This window comes from Microtus pennsylvanicus, chromosome 5, assembly GCF_037038515.1.
Source record: "Microtus pennsylvanicus isolate mMicPen1 chromosome 5, mMicPen1.hap1, whole genome shotgun sequence".
Taxonomy (NCBI): Eukaryota; Metazoa; Chordata; class Mammalia; order Rodentia; family Cricetidae; genus Microtus; species Microtus pennsylvanicus.
This window is the reverse complement of record NC_134583.1, coordinates 119,843,063-119,870,892: the sequence shown is the minus strand read 5'-3', so window position 1 is coordinate 119,870,892 and position 27,830 is coordinate 119,843,063. Positions and strand designations below refer to the sequence as shown.

The following is a 27,830-nucleotide window of genomic DNA, read 5'->3' as shown; positions in this document are numbered from 1 at the left end:
CTCAGCTGTTAGTAGTTCTTGTTGTTCTCCCAGAGGTCCTGAGTTCTGTTCTCAGTACCCATGTCAAGCAGCCACAGTCACCTGTAACTCCAGTTCCAGGAAATCTGATGCCCTCTTCTGGCCTCTCTGGTACCCACCATACATGGCACACACACACACACACACACACACACACACACACACACACACGCACAGAGAGAGAGAGAGAGAGAGAGAGAGAGAGAGAGAGAGAGAGAGAGAGAGAGAGAAGTAGTGGTAGCAATAGTAGTAATAATAGTAATATGATAATAATTAAAAATAAATCTTAAAAATAAGCCTTAACAAATAGAAATAGAATGGAGAGACAGCTCTGCTGTTAAAGCCTAAGGCTCACAACTAAGATAATAAAAACAAGTTTTAAAAAACCAAATTATTACGTATACACCGTAAAGATATATAAAGCATGGTGTCAATTAATTTTTTTTCTTAAGTTCAATCCTTAATGCCGTGAGAATCATTTTTGTGGTTCTGAGGACCAGACCCACAGTTTTACACATGCTAGGCAGGCTCTTTGCTAGAGAGCTATGTCCCAAGCCCTGAGGAATTCTTAACATGTAAATTGAGCCTTCTGTTTTGAATTGTTCTTTGCTTAGGGCTGTAGCCTGGATATAGGATTTAATAACAAAAATAGTAGTCAGAGAGCATTCTTACATGCTGGGCACTGTGCCAGGCTCTTGGCAGGCTTCTCGGGTGACACCACAAACCTTTGAGAGCTGTGCTGTTACCATCGTTTTACAGACAAGAAAAGGGAAGCTGAATAGATTGAAATGAGTGGATCCGGGATAATGATGGCCAAAGTTAATAAAAACACTTTTCATTTCCTTTTCTGCATGAGAATTTGACCTTTGTTTGACTTCCTAGCTTTGTTACCCTGGTAACCCGATAAGAGCCAAATGTCAACTGTGTTTCTAGGCAACATTACCTAGGACGAGAATGACTCCTGATTGGTCGCAGATCTGGATGTGGGAGGTGCTGTACCTAACTGCGAATACCAGTGAGGGACCTGTGTTCTGAGTCTCTGGAGGCAATAACTCTGGCACCTTTTGTGGGGACCCCGGAAGCTGCACTTCTGGAGTCTAGGGGTATAGGGTAGCCCCCCACGGTGGCTCCTACCCTTGCCTGCTGTAGTTATGGCATCCTAAGGCCGTGATTGCTGAGTTAAGACATGTTTCTTTGCCACTGTGATGCTGACCTGGGCTTAGCAAGATTACCATGTGGGTGCAAATGCTCTACTAGACAGGAGGTTCTCAACCTTCCTAACGCTGCGACCCTTTAATACAGTCAGTTCCTCATGTTGTGGTGACCCCCAACCAGAAAATTATTTTGCTTCTACTTTAAAACTGTGATTCTGCTACTGTTCTGAATTATAATGTAAATATCTGATATGCAGGATATCCAATATGCAGCCCCCCAAAGGGGTCAGGACCCACAGGATGAGAGCCACCGTAAGAGACTTGTTGGCACCAGGCTGGTAGGTGTGATGCCATACAAGCACAAACAAGGGAAGAAGTAGAGGAAATAAGACAGGGATGTGTATTGTGATCTGATACCCAACCTTGTATGTAACTGCCGGCTCAACTCTGTCAGGGAGGCCAAGAAGGCTGACCTTTGGCAAAGCCTGCTTTTCCTACTTCTGAAGTCAGACTCCTCAGGATCAGTGAAAACATGACTTTAAAGTAAAGGAAACTGGATTCTCATGGGTCGTTTGTTTAGTCCTACCGCCGTCATTCTACCCACATGAGCCTGTCCTCCGAAGGAACTTACTTGATGGCAGAGGGGACAGAAAGTGGCCTCCTGGTGCGTCATGAGTCCTTGCTTTTCTGCTGGTTACTCCTCTGCTCATTCATTCCTCTCCTCAGAAAGAATTTTATTTGAGAGTTGGTGTTCCAGCTTAGTGGTGAGCACTCTGCTTAGCGGTGAGCACTCAGCTTAGCGGTGAGCACTCAGCTATGATGTGCAAGGCACAGACTGTTTCTCCATCCCTTCCAGTTTGGGACGGTTTTCAGGCTCTCTTAGTCTCAGTACTCTTGAAGAGGACCTGTTGATTGCTTGTAAACTTTCGATTTGAATGTGACACTGTCTTTTCTGATAAGATTTGGTTTATGAAATAGTTATTATTTGAGTGATAATACGTTAACATAAATAGTGTTGAAACATTCGTTTATTTTTTTGAATAGGTGAAAGAAGGCCTTAAAATATAGCAAGGGATCAGGGGATAATTTCTCCTTGTTTATCTCTATATCCTCAGGTCCCAGGAAACCACTGAGTCTTAACTGCTTATATCCCCTTACAACAGGGGGTGTGCCTCTGTGTGTGTGTTTATACAAAATTTATACATATTTGTGCAAACATAAAAATAAAATTTTATGTTGCCTCCTTAATGAGAACATATTAATTATCTAAAATGTCATTCTGAAGATTTAGATTCTTTGTTTATTTGTTTGTTTGTTTTGAGACAGGGTCTCTCTATGTAGCTCTGGCTGTCCTGGAACTTATTACATAGACCAGGCTAACCTGAATTCACAGAGCTCTGCTGGGATTGGAGTTCTTATTTTTTCTTTGGTATATCAGAATCTCCAATAGTATGTATGAGGTTTAAAAACATTAAATGTTGTGATCCTGGATGCAATCCTCTGTTAGGTCTCCAGAGTCTGACCACCTTCATGCCTTCATCAGAGGTAGCCACTGTCAGGAATTCAACCCCATGCCCAGCACTTCTGTGTTAGCTGTACATTTCCTAGTTTATATGCAGTTTGCATCACTGTGTTGTAGGTCTTCAGAGTCTGTGTAGCTGTCATACTGTACTGCATGCATGCTTTGTCATACTATATTGTATGTAGACAGAGACTGCTCTTTCATTTCCCAGCTGCCCAGACCCAAATAACCACACAGAAACAATTAATTACTACTCTGTCTGTCCAATGGGTCAGGCACATTCCTAACCAGCTCTTATATTTTAAATTAACCCATTTTTATTAATCTCTATATCATCACAAGACTGTGACTTACCAGTAAGGTTCTGGCTTCTTCTTCCTTTGGCAGCTACATGGTTTCTCCCTGGCTCTGCTTTCTTTCTCCCTGTATTCAGTTTAGTTTTCCCGCCTACCTATATTCTGTCCTGCCATAGGCCAAAACAGCTTCATTATTAACCAATGGTAATAAAACATATTCACAGCATACAGAAAGGAATCCCAACTCAATTATATGTACTGTAATCATCTGCATCTAACATCATCACCTGCTATATTTTGAGCTATATTTTTGTTGGTAGAAGTGGCTATAAGACATTCTTATTTTTTTTAACTGCTACATAATCTTCTGTCATTTGAACAAACCATGGTCTGTCTGTTCTTCATTGTTTCGGTCCCCCCCCTTTTTTTTACTGTAATAAGCAATACTGCAGTGTGTATTTTTTTAAATTAAACCTAGTCTTTCAAACACACATGAGTGTGTCTGTCTTTGGAGGCCTGTGATCCAAGAAAAGGCTTGGGTGTTGTGCTTATCACTTTCCCTAATGCTCAACACTTACTAGGAAGGAAGGATGGGTGGATAGATGGACGGATGGATGGGTGGGTGGGTGAGAGGAAGAGAGGGAGCGAGAGAAGGAGGGGGAAGTGGGGAATGGGAGAAGGGTAAACCTTGGATAACCTTCCAAATCCACCCGAGTTTCCTCGCCTGTGTGGAAGAACAAACAGCACATTGACTCTGTCTCATTTTCCTTCCAGATGTTGAAATGCTTCAGGCCAGTGCAGGTAACCCAGGCTCTAGAGAAAGCCTCTCTCGGCCCACCAAGGACTCAATGATCCGCAAGTTCCTAGAAGGTAAGTTGTAGCTGTGAGCAGGAAAGCAGAGAGCTGATAGGAAACAAGCAGAAAGTGTTGCCTGATTCCATATGAAGCTTCAGTCTCAAGGGTTGGCACATACGTGGCATATGACAGCTAACGGCTCTCTGCCTCCCTCCACGCCTACGCCGATCTTCCCCATCCACCTGTTAGAGAGAGGCCAGAGGTCCATGACTGGACCCTTTCATTACACTAAACTACTTACTTCCAAGAAGACTTCATTTAAACTACATGTCTGTTTTTATCTGACAAAAAAAAATAATAATCACCTACTATGTGCAGAAAGGACTGTTCTGGATATTGGGACTGGGAACCCAAAACAAAATAAGATATGATTCCACGGAAGCCTTGCTTTCTAGTAAAGGATGGGTACATACACCCTCTTTGCCAAGCAGAGGCAGCATGGCAGTAGTTAAGACTGTGGCCCCATCTGTGTTCCCTTTCCTCCCAGTTATCTGGAAGGCCCCGGGCAAGGTGTTTATTTCCTCAGCTATAGAACAAGATGGATGCGGTCAGATCAGCCATGAGACAGTTCTGCCTGGTGCACTGAGCAGGCAGGTTGTGGTGAGAATCAAGGAAGTTTCAGTGAAAATACTGTTCACCTAAGACCCGGCACAGAAGAAGCAGTTGACAAAGCATCCTAATCATTGCTGTTATTATTATAGGCGCTTTCAGAGTCGTATGGCGTTACACTGTGAGCGATTGCGTCTCTCTGCCCAGTCGTCTATGATTACGGCTGGCCTGCCAGTCAAGTTGCTATAGAAGCAGAGTGCTGTGGGCGTGAGACTCGGAGGTCAAATGGTTTGGGCACTGTAGGCAAATCACAGCCTGGGCACCTGCCCAGCCCTGCAACAGTTTGATCAGTGTTCACCATGCCCATTCACTTGCTGTTATTCATGGCTGCTTGTACACTCCTAGTGTAGGCTTGGGTGGGGTCAGGGGGTTGCACTGGGTGTTGTGCGGCAGGGCCCGGCACATTTATTATCTGCTGACTCCCACTCTTAACACTCTCTCTACCTGAGAGAGAGGTCTGGGGGGTCGAGGATCAGCTGTTTGGTCACGTTCCTCAGCTAGCACCCGGCACTGAGAGGGCCGTGGATGAGATCAGAGATGCTTTCCTGACCGACTTCATTATTTGGCCTCGGGCTTGCCCTGCTGTCTTCATCAGTGCCCAGGCCTAGCTTAAGGGCTTCATGCACAACACCCATTGCATGATTCTTGCAACCTTGTAAATTAGGTACTGCTGCTTTCATTCAGCGGGAGAAGTAACAAAGGAACAGACAGAGTGAGTTTCCAAGTTCCTAGAGGCAGTAGGCAGAGTGTGGGGACTCCAGTTCAAGCCCTCCTGGCTTGGGGTGCCTCCTTCGACCCCTGGTTGCACGTCACCTTATGAAAGGAATAGCATGTAAGTGAGGAGCCGATGGCAGCCTCCTGCCGTCCCGATGTCATGTGATGCTAGATTGAAATAATCATTTCCCAGCAGTCCCTCATCAAACCTTAAGTTTGTGCAAATACAGACTCAGTCCTGCCCTGCAGAGGAGGTAAACACACACCCCACGTAGGTTCTCCTTTAGGAAGAAAAGCATAGTTCAGCGTATATAAAAATGTGCTGGGTGCCGTGGGAATGCAGGGGAACACTGTGCTGCTTAAGGGATCAAGAGAATCCACATAGGCAGACTGGTCCTGGTCAGATTAGGGCAAATTACCCTCAAGTTAGGCCGCTCTCTGTAACTTGCTCAAGACTCCAGGATAATGGGATGAGGACATTGTCTCTCGCTTCCTGACACACACAGGTGTTTAGTGCGTGCCGGTGGAGTTGAGCTTGCCGTCCCCCCTCCCTGACAGTGGTTCCCACATCTCAGTGTGCCCCACATCCACCTGGCATGCTTTCGAAGGCACAGGCTCACCAGTGTGGGAATCAGCGGGTCTAGGGGTTCAGGAGGTCTCAATGGGACTCAGGAGTCCTCTTTCTTTCCAGTTCCAGGTGACTCTGCTACTGCTTGGCCATCGAGTCACTGTGAGAGCCTTGGCTGCAAAACAGCTCTTTCTAATTTTTGTTTTTGAAATCTTTAACAGCAGGACCCCCTTTCATTCCCTGCTGTGCCCACCTGTTGCTGTGCTATAGTTGCTTACTATTGTAAAAGTGATACATAAAGATAATAAGAATTCAAATGACACAAAAAGCATGCACACACATACACACATACATATACACACATGCACAAATAGACAAGACTATGTAGGCCTGTCTGGTCTGGCATTCACAATGTAATCCAGGCTATCCTTAAGTGGATGGCAGTTCTCCTGCCTTTGTCTCCCACCTGCAGGTGTGAGTCACCACATCTGGCCCTAAAAGTTAAAGCAATGAGAAAGTCGCTCTCTCTCACCCTAGAGTCTCTGAGTTTCTCTGGATATATTAATATTGGATACCCGTGTCTTCTTTCATGTTTAGTTTATGTCATGCCAGCACAACACTAACTTTTCCGCAGGCACCGGGACATCCGCTTATGTTAGCCAGTGTTCAGCTCTGTGCTTTCGTGAGCCTCGGTGCAGGGAATGCCTTTGTTGCATGTAACATCTCTGCACATGTTTGGGAGCACACATACCCTGAAGCGCCAGAACAGAATCCCTGGGTCTCAGGGAGTAGGTCTTACGATCTTGGTAGTGTCATGTGACTCAATGGTCTGCGCTCACATGGGTTCCAGGAGTTATGAATGGGTCCAGAATACTGTTTTCATGCAAAATATTGCACAGATATTCACATACACCGCAGATAAAACTGGACTCATTCTCAGTCCCTCTACTCAGCCTCTCATTTCTACCCGGTGTGATTCTGGAAGCATTTCTTAGCCTTCTGCAGCTCTGAGGAATTAGGGGTGGGGGCCACAGACTGACGCATGTGAGACACAGAAGGGAGGTGTGGGTGTGAGGGTAAGGACAAGTGGCCCAGGCCCAGCTCTGAAGGCCTGTCCTTCATGCCACTCGTGTGGCCTCCAGCCTAGGCAGGATTAACTCTCTGCCCCCAGTGAAATGTGGAGCCTGCCACAGGGCGATGTCTGGCACATGTCAGCTGTCTGTTTAAATCATTAGTTAATGACATTAAATGGCACAATCGGATCATGATGGGAGAGGCTGAGATACGGGACAGAATTCATCCTCTCAGGGACCCAACAGCACAGACCGAGGTCTTCTGAGGTGTCCTTTGGCTGTGGAAGCACGTATCCTGTCAACTGGCTCTCTTTGGCTTCTCTAGTATATTTTGTTTCTAGGGAACCTGGAAGCTTGGGTAGGACAGCATATTTTCCCTGAAAATCATATCTATTTGGGCAGCAGGAGCCAAGAGATTGGTTATGATTACCTGGAGACGCTGTCAGATCGGGGAGGAGGTTACAAAACCCTAACAATGCACAGCTTTCCAACAACGCCTTCCTCACAAATGCCCGCCTGTGGACAGATGTTGCTAAGGGAGGAATTCTTTTTATACCACTTCTGCACAAGTCTGCCCTCTCTCGCCGCCTGAAGCCACGAAGCTTTCTTCTTCTGCAGAAGACAGGACTGCCTCTTGTTCTGATAATGTAGCAGCTCTGAGCTTTCACTGGGGTTCCCCAGAGTCTGCCCAGCCCAGACTACTGGGAGGGAAGGCAGACTCACCACAGGGAGGCTCAAATCTGAGACATGGCTCTCTGCTTGGCCCACATTTACCCAGAGTTCATCCATCGCTCTGTTCTAAGGGTGTGACTGAACACATACAGTGTGGAAAGCCGGTGTTTGCTTCTAGGACAATATGGGGGGCCAGGGTTGGGGCCTCCCCTTTGCAGCAGACAGACTAGGGAGGGAGAAAGGTAGGGAGCCCAACCCACCAATATAATAAGTTCCCATCACAGCAGGGCCCTAGAGCTAAGGAATGAAACACAGAGAGAGCATAAATAGCAGTTCAGCTTAAACTGGGAGGTCAATGGGGCCTCTCTAGGAAGGTCACAGTGTGGCTGAGACTGTGCCAGCCTGGCCTGGCACAAGGTAGCATGAAGGAGATTCTGAGCAGAGGAAACTGCCTTCCCAAAGCAGGATAAAAAACTGAGGCAAAGCCAACTGTTTAGAGTCAGTGGAAGACACGTGTTCTGAGAGCCACTGTTGCCCTGCGGGGTGGTTGGCAGCTCTCCCAGGATACTTCCCTTGGTTGCAGCCCTTCCCAGAGTTCTGTCCTCCCCTTGTGCAAAAGGCTAAGATAAGCAGGCACATAGAAACCTTTTTCTTGAGGCCAGAGCCTAGGAACTTGTCTTTTCTTTTTCTTTTTCCTCTTTTTTTTTTGAATTCGTGTTTTCTAATTAGTTGGGACCAACCTGGCCAGTCCCCTGGACGCAGGACACCAAGAAACAAAGGCGACCTCTCTGAAGCTCAGCAAAGATGTAATGGAAACACAGAAGTCCCAATAAATCACCGCATTGTGACCCCCACAGGAAGGAGACCCAAACTCCAGTTTTATATCTCAAGCAGGCATTTGAGAAGGATTTGCTTTGATTGAGTGGTGTCAATCAAAGAAGCAAAACTTTATAGAGAACATGGGATTGTGGGGTGCTAGTGGGCAGGAAGGGCAGATCTTTACAGAGAATGTGGGGTTGTAGGGTGCTGGTGGTCAGGAAGGGGGAGGCAATCATCTGACCTCAGTGGTTTTGCTTAGTGGGGAACAGTGTGCAGTTGTGAGAGAAACAGTGGAAAGAAGGGTCGCTCCAGGGATAGCATCCCCAGGTACCAGGCTGGCTTCTGGGCTCTTTGGACAAGTTATTTAAGTACTCAAAGGTTCAGTTTTTTTTTATCATATGCAAACTGTGGTTACTGGTAGCAGCAACTCCACAGCGTTTTTGTAAACCAGATGCAGTCATCACTCAGGAAATGCACCCAGAACCGTGCTCAGCAAGGAGGAACCACATTTGATAGTCGTTGTGGGGAGCACAAGGGAGTGGTCAGCGGTGAGGAGCCAGGGCATTCTCACTGTTGCCCCATCACCAGGATGTGGTCTGGGAGTGCTCAGGCCTGGGAGTGGGGGTGCTTTCTCTCCCTTAGTTAGACTAAGGTGAACAACAGGATCGTAGTTGTGGAAGTAAAGCAGCCGAGCCCATGCTGCTGTCCTGGACTGAGTGGGTGGCAGTTGAAGGAGACCTTGGTGCCCTCCTCATTGCTTTCATGGGTTCTGAGCAAATGGTGCAGGAGACGTCTCAAGGGAAGCCTCTGCCACAGGATGTTACTTTGGTAACAAGAACACTCACTTGGTCTTAGACCTGCAGTCCTGCAATTTCCCGGACCACTGTATCGAATCACCTCTCTCTGTGTTGTAGGTAACAGCGTGAAACCAGCCAGTTTGGTGAGAGAGCAGTACCCTGCCCACCCGGAGGATATTTATCACACTGTGGATGAAGATGAGACCTTTTCTGTGGACCTGGCCAACAGGCCTCCCGTCCCCGTGCCCAGGCCAGAGGCCAGTGCTCCTAGCCCTCACCCACTGCCCGACAACAAGCCATACATTTCTAAAGGCAAGTGTGTGTGGGGGCCCAAAACTGTGAGCCTATTTCCCCCTTGTCTGAAGGTCAGAGAGTTTGAGGTTGTTCAAAGTCGTTAACAATAGTGTGGCTATATACTATGTCCTAGGGTGTGGTTACTTGATGTTTTGGATATTAAGAAGATCCATACAGGTAGATCCATTTTACCCTGACTGAAGGTCAGAGAATTCAAACATACTTCTGTTCCCTCTTTTAAATTAGGAGATTTGACCTAGGGAGTGGCTGCCTTCGGGATAGTTGATCTAGGGTAGGTTCACTGCAGAAACAACAGAATGCTTTTCTTATGAATTAATGACTTGATGTCTAAAGTATTGAAGCAAGTAACTGTTCTAGAAGTCTTCTTTTTTTTTTTTTTTTTTTTTGGTTTTTTGAGACAGGGTTTCTCTGTGGCTTTGGAGCCTGTCCTGGAACTAGCTCTGTAGACCAGGCTGGTCTCGAACTCACAGAGTCTAGAAGTCTTCTGTATCGTGTTAAGACAGTCTTTTGTCTTCCTCTCCTTTTTTTTTAAGATTTTATTTATTTATTATGTATACAGTATTCTGCCTCCGTGTATCCCTGCAGGCCAGAAGAGGGCACCAGATCTCATTACAAATGGTTGTGAGCCATCATATGGTTGCTGGGAATTGAACTCAGGTCCTCTGGAAGAGCAACCAGTCCTCTTAACCATTGAACCAACTCTCCAGCCCCCTCTTCCTCTCCTTTTTGTATTGGGGTGTAAAAGTATATGGAAATTAAACACGGGCAAAATTTCAGTATTCACTGGACTCCCTCCCGGTACTATCCTATATTTCTGTTTTATTTTTTTTTACTCGTGTCTTTGTACTCTTTACTTATTTTTCTAATCCCCATGCCCTACCCTGCTAAGTGGTATACCTGTCAAAGCAAGGTTCCCGACAAGTGTGGCGAGGGATAGTGCTCAGTAGGAACTTCCTGGTTCCCTGGTCTTGTCTTCTGGATGGTCTCCAGCCAGGGTCATAGGTCATAGGTCAGGACAAACTCTGGCGTTAGGCCAGGGGCAGTTCAGTGCTGCCATCCTGGAAGCATTCGTGTGCAATTGTAAGGACAGAGGCACATGAGAAACTAGTACATTGTTATCTCATAACTTGTTCTATAATCGCTATTAATCATTTTAATGGCTGGCACTTGTTGAAATCTATTAGGGACATTCTTTGCATTTAATCTTTAAAATAACCTATTAGGTAAGGGCCCTGATCCCCATTTTATGGATGGGAAATGCAGGCACAAGAGGTCAGGCACCACACAACAGTGCCAGGGCTTGGGCCCGGGGACCCTGACTCCACAGTGGATGCTGAGCTACTATCTCAGGCTAACTGCTTATTGATGTTAGTAAAAGGTGGAAAGAATTTAGTGTGACTTCTTCAGTATTGTTCATCAGTGAGATACGGAAGGCTTTGCGGCTGCACTTCGGGACTTGATTATATTAACATGCTTTTACGTTCCGTGTGAGCAAAACTGCAAGCTCTGTGCTTGCTCTTGACCTCTCATCCATTTTTAATAGCACATATTGTGGAAGATGAGACAGGGGGAGGTCTTAAAGAGGCCAGGGAACTCCCTGCAGAGCCCTGGGTAACTTGGCTTGGGACAGCCAGATAAAATGCAGGATGCCCGGTTCACTCTGAATTGCAAACAAGCAGCAAATACATTGTTAAAATTTACTTATTTTTATTTCATGTAAATTAGCGTTTTGCCTGCATGTATGTGTGTCTGTGTGAGGGTGTCAGGTCCTCTGGAACTGGGGTTACAGACAGTTGTGAGCTGCCTCGTGGGTGCTGGGAATTGAACCCGGGTCCTCTGGAAGAGCCGTCAGTGCTCTTAACCAACCACTGAACCATCTCCATCCCTGCGAATACATTTCTTAATGTATCTATGTCCCAAGTAGTTCCCTTCTTTGGCTTTAACTTTCACTCAGTCTAGCAACCCTAAGTTAGTTGCACCACAACTGTGGACGTTCTGTGTCACTAAGATTTGCTGTGTCCTTGGGCACATCTCCTTTAGCATATCCACTGGATATTACCCACTGCCTGGCTCCCCCCACACTGCTGTGTCTTTTCCTGAGGGCGTTCTCCAGCATGTGGCCCTCCATTGCTGTCTTTCAGGGTAGGCTGAAAACCCTGGGGAATTATTATAGATGGCCACCGCTCAAGGCTTGAATGACCCAGTGTGCTTGCCGTCTTGTGGGACTCTGAACTGCACATTGTTCATCCACCCGGCTGTGGTACCTTGCTTGCTAGCCCACCATGTACTGTTTCACCCGCTTCCTCTCTCACGTCGGTCACCTCCTATCATAGTTGCCTTCTCATTGCAGTGACAAAATATCTAACAAGAAGAGGCTGCTATTTGCTCACGGCGCTAGCTGCAGCGGCAGGCATGGGAAGTAGCTGGTCATATGGAGTCTGCGGTCAGGGAGCAGAGAGACATGGTCTACCAGCTCGGCTCTGTTTTCTCTTCTTATTCAGTATGGGACACCAGCCCGTGGGATGGTGCTGCCCACGTTTATGGTGGATCTTCCCACCTCTGCTGATGTGGGATTCTGGAAATGCCCTCATGGACACACCTAGAGGTGTGTTTCCATGGTGACTCTAAATCTAGCCAGGTGGACAGTGAAGGGTAACGATCATACTTCCCAGACAGAGTGTTAGCTGTCAAATCCTCGTCTCAGGGACAGCTTCCGAGCCCCCAGATGTACTGTGGTAATTCCTAAGTGCGAGAAAAAGGTGGCAACTTATTGCGGAGAGGCAGTGGAGCTGGGACCGTAGGCCACAAGGTGACAATAGGGGCAGTGGCTTGGAGTAGGTTCACCTCTAACTTCTGGTTGCATATCATAGGACACGGGATATGTCACTTTACCCATTTTGGCTTCGGTTTCCTTACCTAGAAATGGTCATGAGAAGTGACGGTACCCTGCTACAGTGGTTATGAGGGTCAGATGAAACACTGCATTAGGAAGCACTTAAAGCCAAGGGTGCATGATCGTGTGTGCCCGACGATGTTTAAGCGCTTTCTATGCGCTAGCCCTCGGTTCCCATGGCAACCCCATGGAGGTGTTGTTTCTGGTCTTCATTCTGCATTTAAGAAACAGAAGATGGAGAAAGTCAAGCTTCTCATCCAAGATCACGTGACACATGAGTGGCAGAGCAGGGATTTCAGCTGGGGAAGCCTCCTTCAGATCCCAGGGAGCTATGAGATGACCTTGTCATCCTACCACTTACGAAGGGTTTCACTTTTCAGTCTCCTCTGTTGTCCTGTGCCTGTTCCTCGTGAGTGGCTTCATCTTGCTTCCCCTGGAAGGACACATTTTACTTGTTCTACCAGATAGAGTTCTGCCTTATCATAGATGGGCCTGCTCGGTGGTAGGCGCTTCCTTCTGTTCTCTAGCGGCAGGTCTTGGCAGATGCTTCTGCTTGGATTCCTGGCACACATCCTCCCTGCCCCCCACCCATAGCATTTTCCCTCCCTCCCCTTTCTTCTTCCCTTCCTTGTGTGTAGTTTATGCTGGTGCATGTGTTTGTGCCGCTGCCTTTGGCCGGAGGCCCGAGTTTGATGCTGGGTAGCACTCCTCAGTTGTTCCACCATATTTTTGTGAGAGAGCATCTCTCACTGAGCTTGGGGCTCACCAATTCAGCTATTGGCCAGCAAGCTCCAGGAATCTGCTGTCTCCACCTCTCCAGTGCTGGGATTGTAGATGTGGGGTACCATTCCTAGCAGGTGTGTGGTGCTGGGGACCTCAGGCTTGGAAAGCAAATACTCTACTAACTTTAGCATTTCTCCAGACCTTCCTCCTCCTCCTCCTCCTCCTTCTTCTTCTTCTTCTTCTTTTTTTTTTGAGACAGGGTTTCTCTGTGTAGCTCTGGCTGTGTCCTGGAACTCACTATGTAGACCACACAGGTTTCGAACTCAGAGATCTGCCTGCCTCTGGCTCCCAAGTGCTGGGATTAAAGGTGTGTACACTACCACATGTCTTACCCTTTTCTTTAAGAATCTGAGACACAGTGCTGTTGCCCTCTGGCTGGCTTTGTCTTTAATCTGGAGAACCTGTGTGTCTGCCCTGTCTTTTTGACAGTCTCTGCTCTCTCTCACTCTTTTCTTCCAGAAATATGTGTACAATGGCCATGACTAAATGTTTAAGACTTTTTTGCACAAGGTTATTTTTCATAAATGCACACAGTTTCATAAATGTGTGACAGAGCCCCTGAGAAAGAGACATTTTACCTTCACTTAGAATATTCTTTCTTTCACAGTTTTTGCAGAAAAAAGTCAGGAGCGACCTGGGAATTTCTATGTTTCTTCGGAGAACATCAGAGAAGGTAAACCAGAGCTTTTCCTGAACGTCCCACATAGGAACTGAACTTGCAGGAATATTCCTGTAACAAGGCTGGCCGTGTGTGGCAGTGGCAGTCACGTCGAGAGATCTCACCGGTAGCTCAGGAATACTGCATGAGTATCTCTTACTGGAGGCCAAGGAGAAGGGGGAGAGACAGCGGTACCCTAGATTATTGTACAAACTGACCCCACAGAGGGCACCAATACACAAATGCCCGTGTAGAACCGGAGAATTGAGGCTGATGCGAAGAGCCTGGCAGTGGGCCCAGCACCAAGCCTTCACCTGTGGCTCAGCCCTCTTGTCTTTTACTAGTCCCACTGTGCTTTGACTCAACTCTCATTAAAGTTACTTTCTTGTTGTTGGATGACAACCAGGACATTCAGTTTTCTCAAAGACCTTTTAAGGAAGTTTGAAAGGAGCCGAGAAGTCCCCGTAACCCTTGAGCCGTCTCCTGCTGGGCATAGGCATTCGGTACCACCCTGCGTAAGAATCTTTAGAAGAGCGGCCCCAGCAGTGTCTAAGCACTCAGCGGCATTCCCGAAAGACAGTAGTCACGCGGGAGATCTGGAGCACACTACATGAACTGAGACATAAGATGTCACGCTGTCCTCCCATATCCCAGTGCCCCCATCGTCTCTGCAAGTAGTTCATTCCCCCAAGGAACTGTGGAGTCGCAGCCTAGAGAGGGGCTGGCTGGCTTCCGCCCTCGGAAGTGGACTACTGCCCTTCGGTCATAATGAAATAGAGGTTGGCACGGAACAACCCAAGGACAGCCTGCTGGGACTGAGCTCCTAATTTTTACCAGTGCCCCTGGACCTGGGTGGCAGTTCCATTAACATTTGTGTCCGTCAGTCCTCAACCATTGTTCAGAGACAGGGCTGGGAGGAGTTCCCTGCCTGGACCCTTTCTGTATACTGATCTGTTCTGGGAATGGATTTATGTCTAAAGCTCTAATTCTCAATAGAGAGCATTTTGCCCTCCCTTCCATAGAAGACATTTAGCAATATTTGGGGACATTTTGCATCTCCAAATCCAAGGAAAGTCACCCAGTAGGCGGTGGCCAGAGATGCTGCTCATTGCTCTCTAATGCACAGAACAGGCCTTCACAGTGAAGAGTTGTTTACCCCAAAATATCAGCAGTCTCTGGGCGGAGAAATGCTGGATTAGACTCCTTCACAGTCAAAGTTCAGTGTGGTCGGCAGACTTTGCCCCTCCCTCTCGTGTTATGGCTCTGTCTGCTTTACTCCAATAGCTTTGAAATTATTAGCAGCTTCCCCTTCCTCATTCCATGTCCCCCCACCCCCATCTTGGTTCCACATGTCATTGTTTCTTCTGGCTGTGGCAGACTGTTCCTTGGAGCCTGTGCCCACCATCATTCCCGTCACCTCTCAGGTCTGCTTTTCCCAGCTGGGAGTTTTCACGCCGACTTCTGCCGTTCTTTTCAGAGCCACCTGTGAGGCCATGGAGGGACAGGCCCCCGTCGAGCATCTACGACCCATTTGCTGGGATGAAAACACCAGGCCAGCGGCAGCTCATCACCCTGCAGGAGCAGGTGAAGCTAGGCATCGTCAATGTGGATGAGGCCGTACTGCACTTTAAAGAGTGGCAGCTCAACCAGAAGAAACGATCCGAGTCCTTCCGCTTCCAGCAGGTAGCCAGTTCTGTCACTGTGGGGTTGTTTTACACACACACACACACACACACACACACACACACACACACACACACACACACACACACAGAGTTCAGCGGAAGAGACAGCTGCAGCTGCCACGTATGTCACCGTCACTGGATGGCTGGATCTGTGAACATTGTTCGAGTATTCTTGTCGGGGCTGTGCTTATGAGTCCTTGTCTGGAACTCCTGGCTAAAAGCTTTCCAGGGCCTGAGTTCAGGAACAAATGTCCCTACACACCCCAATTCTGCCTCTGCATGGCTGCTGTCTGCACGTGGCCTTCACCTCTGCTTGCTCTCTCTGCTCTTCAGGGTCCCGTTTTTCCTCCCTCATAGTTGATCGTCACTCTTTAGGACACGAAGAAAACTTGGAAAGATCCCAAGAAATATGATGAAATGAACACCGCAAGCGTCAGAGTCTAAACCTCCTGAGTTAAAACCAATTTGTCTGTCTGTCTCTCTGTCTCTCTGTCTGTCTGTCTCCCCCTCCCCAACCCACAGTCTGCATTTCTCTAGATACCCTGTAAATACAAAGGCACAGATCTGTAAAATGCCAAATACCCTGTCTCAGGGACAACCCTCAAGGGGGGAGCTCATATGAGAAGACTGGGGTGCACAGCAGACTCTTGGTTTATCGCTATGGCTTGAAGATTGCTGTTGTTTTGAGACAAGGTTTCACTATATAGTCTCGGCTGCATCCTTCAGTGCTGAACCCAGGACTCCAGGCCCTTTCATTCAGGGACCTTAGAACCACTGCCGCCCTGAGCAAAGGCTACCCTGGCCCAATAGGTTTTGTTTTTCGTTTGTTTGTTTGTTTTTTACCTCCTCTCTAAGTCCTATGACCATGTGTCAAAGCAGACACAAGCTCTCTTGGGAGATGGTGCCCAGGATACATTCCTGTTCTATCACTCGCATCTGGATGACAGGAGCCTGCTGTGCCTCCATTTTCCCACCTCTGAAATGCGAAGGGAAATGGGGAGAGTGTAAGCAGGGCAAGCCCTTCACATGCCTGGTGCAGAGTAAATGCCAGCCTTCTCCCTGTCATGTTCACAAGGGTAGAAAGCCCCAGCCAATGGAAGTCCATGTAACCTCCTCTGTTTGGGTTGAGTTGGCTGCTCCTGGGGCACTCAACTTTATTTCCCTTTGCTTCTGTCTGTTCCTCTGTCTCCTTCATCCCTGTCCTTGTGAGTGGGGACACTGCCCAGGTTCTCTCTAGCTCTTTCTTTGTACAGACAACACTTGAGTCTGCCTCTGGTTCTAATTGCAACCATCAGCTTGGCATGTTCTCCCAAGGTGTCTTTCCATTCCCCTAGCCATGTTCCTCTGTTGGCCCTGTTGCCTGCCTCAGGCCAGCTACCTGGTCCGTAGATGGCTCTCCTTGCCTCCACCTCTAGATCATCAGAACTTCATTGCGATGGTCATCTTACAGCTTCCTCTGTCCCCCTCATGCTTCCTGGACAAGGTTCAGTGTCTTTAGCCCACAGTTGCAGACCAACCAGCCCTCCCAGTCTGGCTTCCTGTGGATCCGTCCTATCCACCTGCTGCTCCAGTCAAAATGTTTAGACATTTCCCCAGGGTACTACTGTATGCTCAGATTCCTAATTTCTCTGGAATGCCCAGGCACTGTTGCTGGGGGCCAACTTAAAATAGAAACAAATCTTGACCTTTGTGTATCCAGTCAACATTTCTTGAACCACTACAGCAGCCCAAATGATTGAATTATAGAAAGTTACAAGACCTGGTCTTTGGAAAGTCCAGTGTCCCCGAAGAGACAGGGTACATATTGTACGCATATACATATGTTATATGCAAGGCAGTGCATCCCAAGTGCCACATGATTGATCTGGACAGGACTAGAGCCTGGGGCCACCTGGGGAAGCCTTGGCCCAGGCCTGGGACAGAGTTATAGAAATTAGGGCCCCTCAAGGACTGAGGAGAGAGCACAGTCAGAGGCGGGGATGAGTTCAAGTCTGTGAGGACGTTGGGCGGGGTTGGCTGTGAGGTGTAGGTGAAGGAGGGCGGTGCTCGCTAAGGCTGAGAGTGGAACTGGGCCTCTGAAAGCACACTCTGATGGAGGAAAAAAAGGCACATTACAGGCACAAAGACTTGAGTTTTTCCGGGGGCCATCTTGAAATGTGACTGCTGCGTGCTAGCCCCTGCATAGGACATAATATAAGAACGGAATTCTAATGTTCAAAAGGCACTACTCTGCTGGATACTTAAACAACAAATAAACTATTTTCCAGGAAAATCTTAAAAGACTAAGAGACAGCATCACCCGAAGACAGAGAGAGAAGCAGAAAATGGGAAAGCATTCAGGTAGGTGGCTCCCCAGTGCCTGCATCACTGGGGGTTCCGGATGCGCAGCATTACTGGGGGTGGCCGTTGCTGCTGTCCTTGACTATCCCTTCTTCTGTGGCCCGAGTAGACAGACCGCTTGCCCAGGAGGGAATGGATGGTTAGAGCCCCCTCCCACCCGAAGAGGACGGTCATCATTTCTACCTTGGCTCCAAGCTTGGCAATTAGGAAAGCATAGGAGCCAACAGAGTGAGAAACTGCACTCCCCTGAGAGTGGGCAACCTCTACCACGAGTGTCTGAGGACAATATGCAATGATAGGGCATGCGTGCTATTGCGTGTGCTGTGGATGGGCTCTTCTGTCCCCTTCTAAACCCCATGACACCAGCCATGTGTCACCAAGCACCCTGAGCAAGGACCTGCCTTCTGCAGGTTGGGCCTCTATGCTCTACTCTAGCCAATCTTTTGTCAAGAGGAGCAGGGAAGAAAGGTTCCTGTAGGAGCCCCTTATGAGCATAACTAAGCAAAATCAGCCCTACTTGCGTGTTAGCTGTCATCAGTTGGCCTCTCATGAGGCTGGACTACAGTTTCCTTGCTCGGGCCTCTTCCTCTGCACCTGCGTTGTCATAACTGGACTGGGGGTCTCCTCCCAGCAGCCCCTTCTCCTAGAAGGCTCTGGGCCACTGTAGGCTTTTGTATTGTGTCCTCACTCAGTACATCTGGAGAGCCTGTTGTCCCTGGTATGTCTCTTTTCTGTCCTAACTGCTGCTACTTTATTTATTCATTCCTAGGATTCTGGCTCCAAGGTGCAGTCTAAATTTGGCAATTTTCCCTATGCCATGGCTGTAGCCAAGCCACCGCCATCTCTTGGAGCTGGTGCCGTAGCTTCTCCACTTGTCTCCACCCTTGTCCACGCTCACCCCTCTACAGTTCATCCTCCCATCTAGAGCCAGTGCCTTCTATAAATAGAGGATCATATGGCTGGGCGCAATGGCAAATAACTTTGATCCTGGTGTTTTATGGAACAGAGACAGACAGATCTCTGTGAGTTTGAGACCAGTTTGTCTATACAGTGACATCCTATCACAAAAGACTAATTAATTATTATTTTTTAAAACAATAAATCACTAAGGGCTAGAAGGATGGCCCAGCGGTTAAGTTTGTGTTGCTTTTTTAGAAGATCTAAGTTTGGTCTCTAGCATCCATATTGAATGGTTCACAACCACCTGTAACTCCAACTCGAAGGGATCTGTTGCCCTCTTCTGGCCGCTATGGGGAACTGTACTCATGTACACATTACCCTCACAAAGACACATAATTTAAAATAGCAGTAATAATGCCAAAAATAAAATGTCAGAGGATGCCCTCCCCTCTGCTTTAAGCACTCCAGGGGTTTCTGTCCCACTTAGAGGAAAAGCAGACTCTCTGTTGTGGCCTCCAAGGCCCCATATTATGTAACCTCTGTACTCTTTCTCCACAAGCTCCAGACCCCCCACCGAGGGCCCCAGCCTGAGCATTCATAACCCCCTCGTGTTGCTCTACCAGACAAGCACAGGTCTTCCCTAGGCCTTTGCACCTGATGCTTGCTGCTGTCCTCGTCTCTGACTGCTGCCTCCGTTCATCCAGCAAAGAGGCTCCTCTGCCATTTTTTCAGATGAACCCTACACCTTGCTTTTTGCTTTTTCGTTTTCCCTCTGCCCCTGTAGCATGGACCGGGATTTCCTTAGTCTTCTGTTCTGGTCCTGGACCAACATCTATCCCTGCTCTTACCATAAACTCCACGATGGCAGGAACATGCGTGTCAATCTGCAGCACAGTCCTGATGGAGCTCAGGACGTCTGTGCTGGGATGAGAGGTTCAGCCAAACGTCTGCTAACACCAGCCATTCCACACAGCCACCAGGAATCAGCACCCAGCTCGAGAAGAAACCCACCATCTACCGTGTGTGATTGGCTAATTTGTGAGCTAGTTGTCTTTTTACTTATGCAGGCGTAGTTTTCCCATGATGCCTAGCACAGTGTTTTTCCCAAAGCAGTTGGCTTAGAGAATATTCACAATTTTGACCATGTCAGAAAGAGGGGTCAGGGAGCTTATCCGAGCACTTCTATTTGAAAGTTTGGATTTTTACTGTATCCCCCACCTCCATCCCAGGCTCACGTCCGCCCTCCTGCTGCAGAGAAGAACAGAGCTGAAAGGGTGGAAAGTCAGGCTTGGGATCTGCAGTCGCCCGGGCTCAGAAAATAGGACTCTAGGTGGCAAAGGACTGAAGTGCTTCTGAAAAGTAGAGCATGTGTGTCCAAAGACGGGTGCACCGAGGAAGTGAAACTTGTTAAGCTTTTAAACACAAGCCATACTGGCCTGCGATTGGTCGGTGGCCCCAGTGTCCAAAGGCCGGGAGGGTACAGTGGTGGGGCTCACATGTGCTCAGGGGTCAGTGGATCAGCTCAAGAACCGAGACTTCTGGGTCTCCTTATAGCTTTCTTCCCCCTGGCTCCATCTGGTGTCACTGGGGATTGGACAAGTTTGGAGTTGGAATTCTGCATAGTGCTTTGAGATTACAGGCAAAATATTTTTCCTCCCTGAGCCATAGTCTTAGCCTGGAAAGCGGGAAGTTAACAGGGTTGTTGCAATGGGCAAGAAGTATGGGTGCAGCCTGTGCCCAGCACAGGCCTGGGAGTCCACAGAGGCCACACATAGGGACCCATGTCCTCTGGAACCAAGCCCTCCCAAGTAAGTGCTCCGGGCTGGGACTTGTCCAGCCCAAAGGTCATACGTTTTTAAATATTTTCCTGAGTTCAGTCTGAGCACAGTGGCACACACCTGTAATCCCAGCACTTGGAAGGTTTAATCAGGAAGATCACAGTTCTAGACCAGCCTGGGCTACATTCCAGGGCCCCACAAAGTTCACCCAAGGCCAATTAGGCTTCTAAATAATGGCTTCCGCCCACTGCTACCTATAATCTAAACCAGAATGATCAATGTGTGAAGAAGCATGGCCAGATTCCCCCTTTCCGGATCAAAATTCATGGAATTTTTCTTGGGGAGGGCTAATAATTTTCACTATTTCTCTGTCAGTGACTATAATTAGTGCCATTACTATGAAAAGATTAAACCATGTTATTTTTGGAAACTGTGTTAGCTAACGTTCCTATATTATAACTGAGATAATCAAGTTATAAATAAAAAAAAGGCCTAGAGCCATTGAGATGACTCAGTGGCTAAAAGGCACTTATTGCTAAGTCTGGTGACCTAAGTTTGATCCTCGGGACCCACATAACGGGAGGAGAGAACTAAGTCTCTCAGATTGTCATCTTAACTTCACTGGCATGGCACACGCATCCACCCTCTGCCCCTCATAAATAAATTTAAAAAAAAAATGGCTTTCGAGACAGGGTTTCTCTGTGTAGCCCTGGCTGTCCTAGAACTCTCTCTGTAGACCAGGCTAGTCTCAAATTCAGAGATCTGTTTGCCTCTGTCCCCCAAAGGCATGTACCACCACTGCTCAGCAAAATCTATTTTTTTAAAAGAGCACGGCAAAACAAAATTGTCTCCCAGCTGGGAAAAGAAACAGAAAAGGGATAAGGCTGGGGTCTCATTTCCCCTTCAAGGGCAGCCTCCAATAATCTAAAGACCTCTCCCTGGCTCTGCCTTTGAAAGCTTCCACCACCTCACAGTAGCACCATTGTGGGACCAGTCCCTTAGTACGAGGGCCTTTAGGGGACATTCCAGGTCCAATCCAAACAGACGCGGAAGAACGGCTCAGGGTGGCAGGGAGTCCTTCTGGGGAGGATGTATGGCCTAGCTGTCCAAGAGTATCCTTGCTTTTAATTTTTATTGCAGTGGAATATAAATAGCAGGGCTGGAGAGGTGGATCAAGGGTCAAGAACACTTGCTGTTCTTGCCTGGGACCAGGTGGTTTCCGGAACCTGCCTGATAGCTCACCATTATTCTTAACTCCAGTACAGGCTGTAACTAGTTCTAGGCGGATGAGTGGCACTTCCGTCTGCAAGACCTTTTCTAAGAATGTAACTCAGATTTGGAAACTCCAGTTACTTTAGAAAATAGCTATCATTTTTCCTTAATTGGGGTTGGAACACCAAGGACCAAGGATCCTTGAAAACAGACCCTGCATTCATATCTTCAGCCCCAGGGAGCAGCTCTGCCCTTTGTAGCACACGGAGTTGATGGCACAGGAAATCAGCTCTAAACACGCAGCTTGTCAGATGCTGTGGCCCCGCAGAAAAGCAGTCAATATTTGTGATCTGGGTGTGTCCTGGGAGGCAGAGCCAGCTGAGACCCCGGAAACTGGGTTCTGCTCCTTGTGCTATTGCTGAATCACTTCTGTATGTAGGGCCATTGCTTTACCCAGTGTGACTCAGTTTCCTCACAGGATTATAACCGCCTACTGAACGGAAAAGTCCCAACGCACAAAGGAAGTAATAATGCAGGCGAATGTGCTTCAGAAAGCTAGCAATAATCGTGAAGACTCTTCCTGACTTTGTACCTTCAGGCAAAGAGTGCAGGTGTTCTAGAAACTTCTAGCCTGGCCTGAGTTTTTGAACCTTTGATCTCTGATTTTTTTTTTCTTTCTGTGTGCCTTACTTTCCTTCTTACAGAACTGTGGGGGTGGAAAATTACCACCTTAAAGTTAAATAGTCAGACTGGAACCCTTAAGAAGTCTTAAAGTGATTTTTTTTCCTGTAAATAAAAGCTGAGGAGGAAAGGAAAGCATGATATATCTACGCGGGCTCCGAGACTCACGGTTCACCCCGTGAACACAGGCCTTGGCAGTGCTCGGCGCCCAGGGCAGTGAGCATGGGCAGGGCTTCCTTTGTGGTGCAACCAGGGAGGCTGGGACTGGAAACCCTCCCCATTCCACAAAGGAGCTGGCTGTTACTAGACCCCTGGTTTACCCCTAGATCCAGTTTCTCTAGCATGAGAAAGACCAGGGCCTGTGGAGACCAGCAATCTACACTAACGATGTTCTCACAGGCTGTCCACTGTGTCCCGTCCACCCTTCCCTCACACTGCCCTTCATACTGTTCTAGCTTATTCCTCAGCTTTCTCGGTGGCGGGTCTCTGCCTTTGGCACGAGGAGTCACCTCTGAATTTCCTAGACGCTTGTCCCATGGAAGAACAGAGGAGTGAACTTAAGCTGTACCTGGAGGAGAGCACAGGTCCCAAAGCGTGTTCCTCTTCCTCCCTGGCTCCCGTGGCTTCCCTCCCACCCTGCCTCACACCCCCTGGGGTGGAAGCTGTTGATACTCCAGGCGTTTCACGCTGCTCACTGGCCTGAGTTATTTATGCTCCCAGGACCCTGGGGTGGAAATCTCAGCAGGGTTAAAGACAAACCAGTAGCAGAGCCCAGGGTCGGCCCTGAGCTGGGTACAGACTGTGCCTTCACCATGAGTCAGTCTCAGAAGTCAGTCTTTCTCTGCGTGGAGGACTTTGGTCCCACACTCCTTGGGCCACTGTTGTCAGGGTCGGGTCGGTTGGCCGTCCCATACCCTCTCACCTGTCATCCATAACAAATTCAGGGAGCAAGAGGCCACTGGACTCCAGAGCCAGGGTTCACATCCCAGTTTGGGCCTTCCATCCGTGTACTGAGGGTGCAGCTTCCCTCTTCTGTGCCTTCATTTCTTCTAGGAACGATAACAGTGGTGCTAGGTTCTTGGGTTTTATGAGGATTCCATCAACTACGACTGTGGGAACTCTTTGAGCTGGTGCACAGGGTGACTTCCTGCCATCAGTGGAGTTCGTGATCCCCTCCTTCGACAGGGCTCTTGTTCAGAGAGGGTGGCTGTGTACAGCTAAACGGTGGGGCTAGGAGCCCAAGCCTTTCCTAAGTGTTTCCTCTTTCTACTCTCAGAGGTGGAAGAGCTCTTCTGCCTATTTCTCACTCTCTGCCATCCTTTCCTTCTTCTGGGCCACACTGGATTCTGTGGCTTTTCAGTGCTGACGTGGGACAAGACTCCAGGGTCTCTCTCGTACGCTCCTCCAGGCCCAGGCCCAGGCCCAGGCTCAGGCCCAGGAGACAGGTGGCCATGAAAGACATGTAGCAGTGCAGCCTGCCTGAAGCTCTTTCTTCCTTCCGACTCCAGATCTGGAGATCACAGTCCCAATCCGGCATTCACAGCACCTGCCTGGAAAAGTGGAGTTTGGCGTGTACGAGAGCGGCCCCAGGAAGAGCGTGTTTCCCCCGAGGACGGAGCTGAGACGCGGAGACTGGAAAACCGGCAGCACATCGAGCACAGCAAGTAAGCGGCACGCCAGAGGCGCCTCAGTCCCACCCTGCTCACTGGCACGGCAGGCTCTGGCAAACACGCTTTGTTCGTTTGGTTGCTTGGTTTTGGTTTTCCAAGACAGGATTTCTCTGTGTAGCCCTGGCTGTCCTGGAACTCGCTTTGTAGACCAGGCTGGCCTCGAACTCACAGAGATCCACCCGCCTCTGCCTCCTGATCACTAGGATTAAAGGTGTGCGCCACCACAGCCCGGCTTGGCAAACACTCTTAGGAGCCCGAGATCTCAACGGAGACCTGATTTGGTTTTGAGAGGTGTGGAGTGTGGAGACTAGTTGGCCTGCGGCATTTGCCCAATGGTGTGATAATTCTTAGAGAGTGCTTTCTTTCTATAAATAGCGGAACCTAGTGATGGTGGGGAGATGCAGCCCACGCTGCTTCTCACAACCCTTCATTTTCCGCTTTTCTCTCTTGCTTTATAATGATTCTTGATATTGATTGGGCATTTACCAAAAGTAAATTGTCTTCATTGATCATTTCATGACCACAGAACCTCTATGATGTAGATTCATGGCCTCTTCTTGCCGAGGAGGAAGTGTTCAGGCTTAGGGCCTTTTCCCAGGTTGTATCTAATAAAGCTGAGCAGGGCTGGGGTTTGAACTCCGTCTGGAGCCAAGCCAGGACTCCTCACCGCGGCTCCTGCTTCCTCCCCAGCTGTGCTAAGGGGCGGCTAAGGGCATCTCATCAGCGCTGTGGACAACAATGGACTCAAATTTGAGAAGTCCAACTTCTGCGTGGGTGGTTTAGGTTCCAATTAGGACACATCTTTGTTTTGGTGAAGAAGCATGGATGGGAGTCTGATTGTGGCAGACGAGGCCTGGTGTGCAGGCTTCCGGCTGGGGACACTGTTTCTGCATCTTGGGCAGCATTTGCTGACATGTTGGCTTCCCTGTATCCAAACAACTGCAAAGATGATGAGAGAGGCAGAAGTATACTTATGACTCGGGTCTCCTTGGAAGCCAGGCAGAGCATCTACCGATGAATGCAGGATAACAGACTACCCAAACCTCTTGTGGTCTTTTTTACAGCACAGCCTCCTTGAGAATTTACTGTGTATTCTGGGTCTGTTTCCCAAACTTATCTGTCTGTACCCCTCCACATACAGATCACACACATGCACACACATCCACAAATACTTATTACGCATGCACACATGCACGATTTTGCTCACCAAGGACACAGGTCAAGCAAGACTCCTTACTGTATAGATTTTTCCCAGACAGGGAATTCTTTTGCTTAAGGTTAAACAGCCAGGTGACAGGAGAAGTCAGCTTGTCCTCTTTCCTTAATATTCCTCACACCTGCGGAAACACCTCCAAAGCTTATCATGTGATGACTTGGGAATGTAGGCTGAACAAGAAGAAAATCTCCCCACACATAATGGGGGCAGGAATGTATACCCAAAGATTGCCTCTGCCAAAGGCAACTTGAGCATTCTGAGAATTCTGCTATCAGAGGCAGGAGAGAGCTCCCCAGGGATCACAGGCTGCAGAAGAAACTAGAGGCATGTGGCACTTTTCTCGAGCACATGAGAGAGGGGAGGATGTGCCAGAACCTTCTCTGGTGGGGCCTCTGCTTCCCATAGGAAAGGGAACCATAGTTGGAAAATTGTAAAGACAAATATAAAGTGTTTGTTTTGTCTGTTGGGTTTTTGGGGTTTTGGGGGGGGGCGGTGTGCCTGGTGTGAAGTGTTGTAATTGGAAAGTTGTTCTCTGTGTGTTTTACTTTGGGGTAGCCTACAGTGTGGACCAGGTGGACCAAGTAAATTGTTGCCTAGAAATTGCTAGCTCGTGTGGCTAGGAAATGCTATTTAATGCCAGACCAAGGCCTTACGCTCTTCATTGCGGTTGCAGATCAGGGCTGGTTCTTGTTCTAGTTTCTGCTATGTCACAAACCATGACAAAACCTAGTTGCTTGGAATACAACCATTGATTTACACCCGATCTCACAACGTGGGTACAGCTCGAAGGTGTGACTTGTGTCTTCCCCATGTTTAGTGAGCAAGGGTCACTCAGATGACTGCACTCGGCTGGGGCATCCAGGATGGCCTCGTGTTCTCCGAGACCTTCCTCCACATGGCCTTTAACCGAACAGCCTGAACCTTTTACTTGGCGAGGGAATTTGGGAAGGGAGGACAAGAGGACTGCAAGAGCCTTTGAGAGCTTTGGGTTTTGTCATATGTGCTGATGTTGATTCTAAAGCAAGTTGGATGGCTGAGTCTGGAGTGCACACAGAGGCATGAGTGCTCGTGGGGGTGATGGCTGTCACTAAAGACTAGTATAGTGCCTTAAAATTAAAGATGATGAGGACACCAACTTCTACCAGACAGTTGCTCTTTGTCAACCCCCTGATAAGTATATCCCTCTGTGACTTCGTTCATCCAAGACAGTAAGTAAGGCTTGTAGTTTCTAGGTAACAACTAGGGGCTGGAAAACGTGCCTTGAGTCTTTTGGCAACTAACTGAGCAGAGAGTCCAGAAATCATATCCAGAACTAACCGTGCTAGTACCCAGGGAAGCATCACCTTCCGGTAGAGCTAGTTTGTTGGCAGGGAGGGAGAGTGGGGCAAACCATACTAGAGCCCTTTGCCCTGGAGTCACACCCTGCGAGCATCATTATTTTTATGATGGCACAGCTGTTATCTCTTGGAATCTACAGAAAGACAGTTACAGGTTAAACCTAGTTATAACTAAGTAATTAAGCCCCAGTAATTAGTGCTATATTTAAAGGAACAAAAGCTTGATTGTGGAACACTCAACAGCATTCTTGTAGATTATCTGGCCCAAGGGTCGTATGGCCATTTTTTCCCCTCCCACTTGTGCATTCACCGGAGACAAAAAGATGGAAAGAACCAGATTGTATCTTTATGGACTTGTAATAGAGGAAAGCCCACAACTAGCACAAGGTAGATACTAGTCTGAGCCTTCTTCCCTGGTGACCAAGATGTGGCACTGTCTCCCTCCCCATGACATGAGAGCAGAGTATGGGGCCAAGACCAGAGAATGCTACCAACTGTGTAGCCCAGGGAACTATGGGTCAGTCATGAGCCAAGAGGGGAAATAATACCAGGGAGCTAAGGTTTAGGGCCAGACATTGTGGTTACAGGTTTAGGAATGCCAAGGGTAGTGGAGTTGATGGGTGTGAATTTCCAGTCATGGAGCCAGTGCCTGGGACATCTTTCACTTCTTGCTGAAGGAGAATGTGCAGGGCACTGTGAGGTTCTCTGTGGGACGGTGAGAGACATAATCACTGACATGTGGACACCCAGACACAGGCATGGCGACCCAGGAGCTCAGAGATTGCTTTGGTAGGGAAATCTGGAGAGTTTTGGTAGCGCTTATTCCAAGCATGAGTTCTGAGGAGGTGTGAACCTTGGGGCAGCTGCTGGCTGAAGGAGAGGAAGAAATGATATTTTGGTGGGTAAGTTGGGTTATGAATGTAAATCGAATAGAGAGAGGCTGGGCCATGTTTTCCCAGTGAACAAACCAAATGCCCTGGGTTAGAGAACTATCTTGCCAGATTTAAAAATCTGCCTTGAGGTCTAGAGAGGTGGCTCGGTGATGTTGAGTACTTGATGCTCTTCCTGAGGACCAGTGTTCAATTCCCAGCACCCGCATGGTGGTTCCTAACCATCTATAACTCCAGTTCCACCCTCTTCTGACCTTTAGAGCACCAGGCACACATACACATATAATGCAGATGAAACACACATAAAATAAAATGAATAAATCTAATCTAAAATGTTTTTCAATCTGCGGCAGGAAAGATGGTTCTTCAATTAAT

At 48.2% G+C, this 27,830-nt stretch overlaps 1 protein-coding gene across 1 annotated transcript in view; it reads left to right on the top strand.

Annotated features, from left to right (window-relative positions):
- Pik3ap1 (phosphoinositide-3-kinase adaptor protein 1) overlaps window positions 1-27,830 on the top strand; it is a 116,523-nt gene that overhangs the window by 77,339 nt on the left and 11,354 nt on the right. Inside the window, exons 9-14 of the mRNA XM_075974081.1 lie at window positions 3,765-3,860; window positions 9,215-9,409; window positions 13,696-13,761; window positions 15,224-15,429; window positions 17,699-17,771; window positions 23,851-24,006. Of these exons, the coding sequence (XP_075830196.1) occupies window positions 3,765-3,860; window positions 9,215-9,409; window positions 13,696-13,761; window positions 15,224-15,429; window positions 17,699-17,771; window positions 23,851-24,006 (792 nt within the window). The remainder of the gene's footprint in view (window positions 1-3,764; window positions 3,861-9,214; window positions 9,410-13,695; window positions 13,762-15,223; window positions 15,430-17,698; window positions 17,772-23,850; window positions 24,007-27,830) is intronic.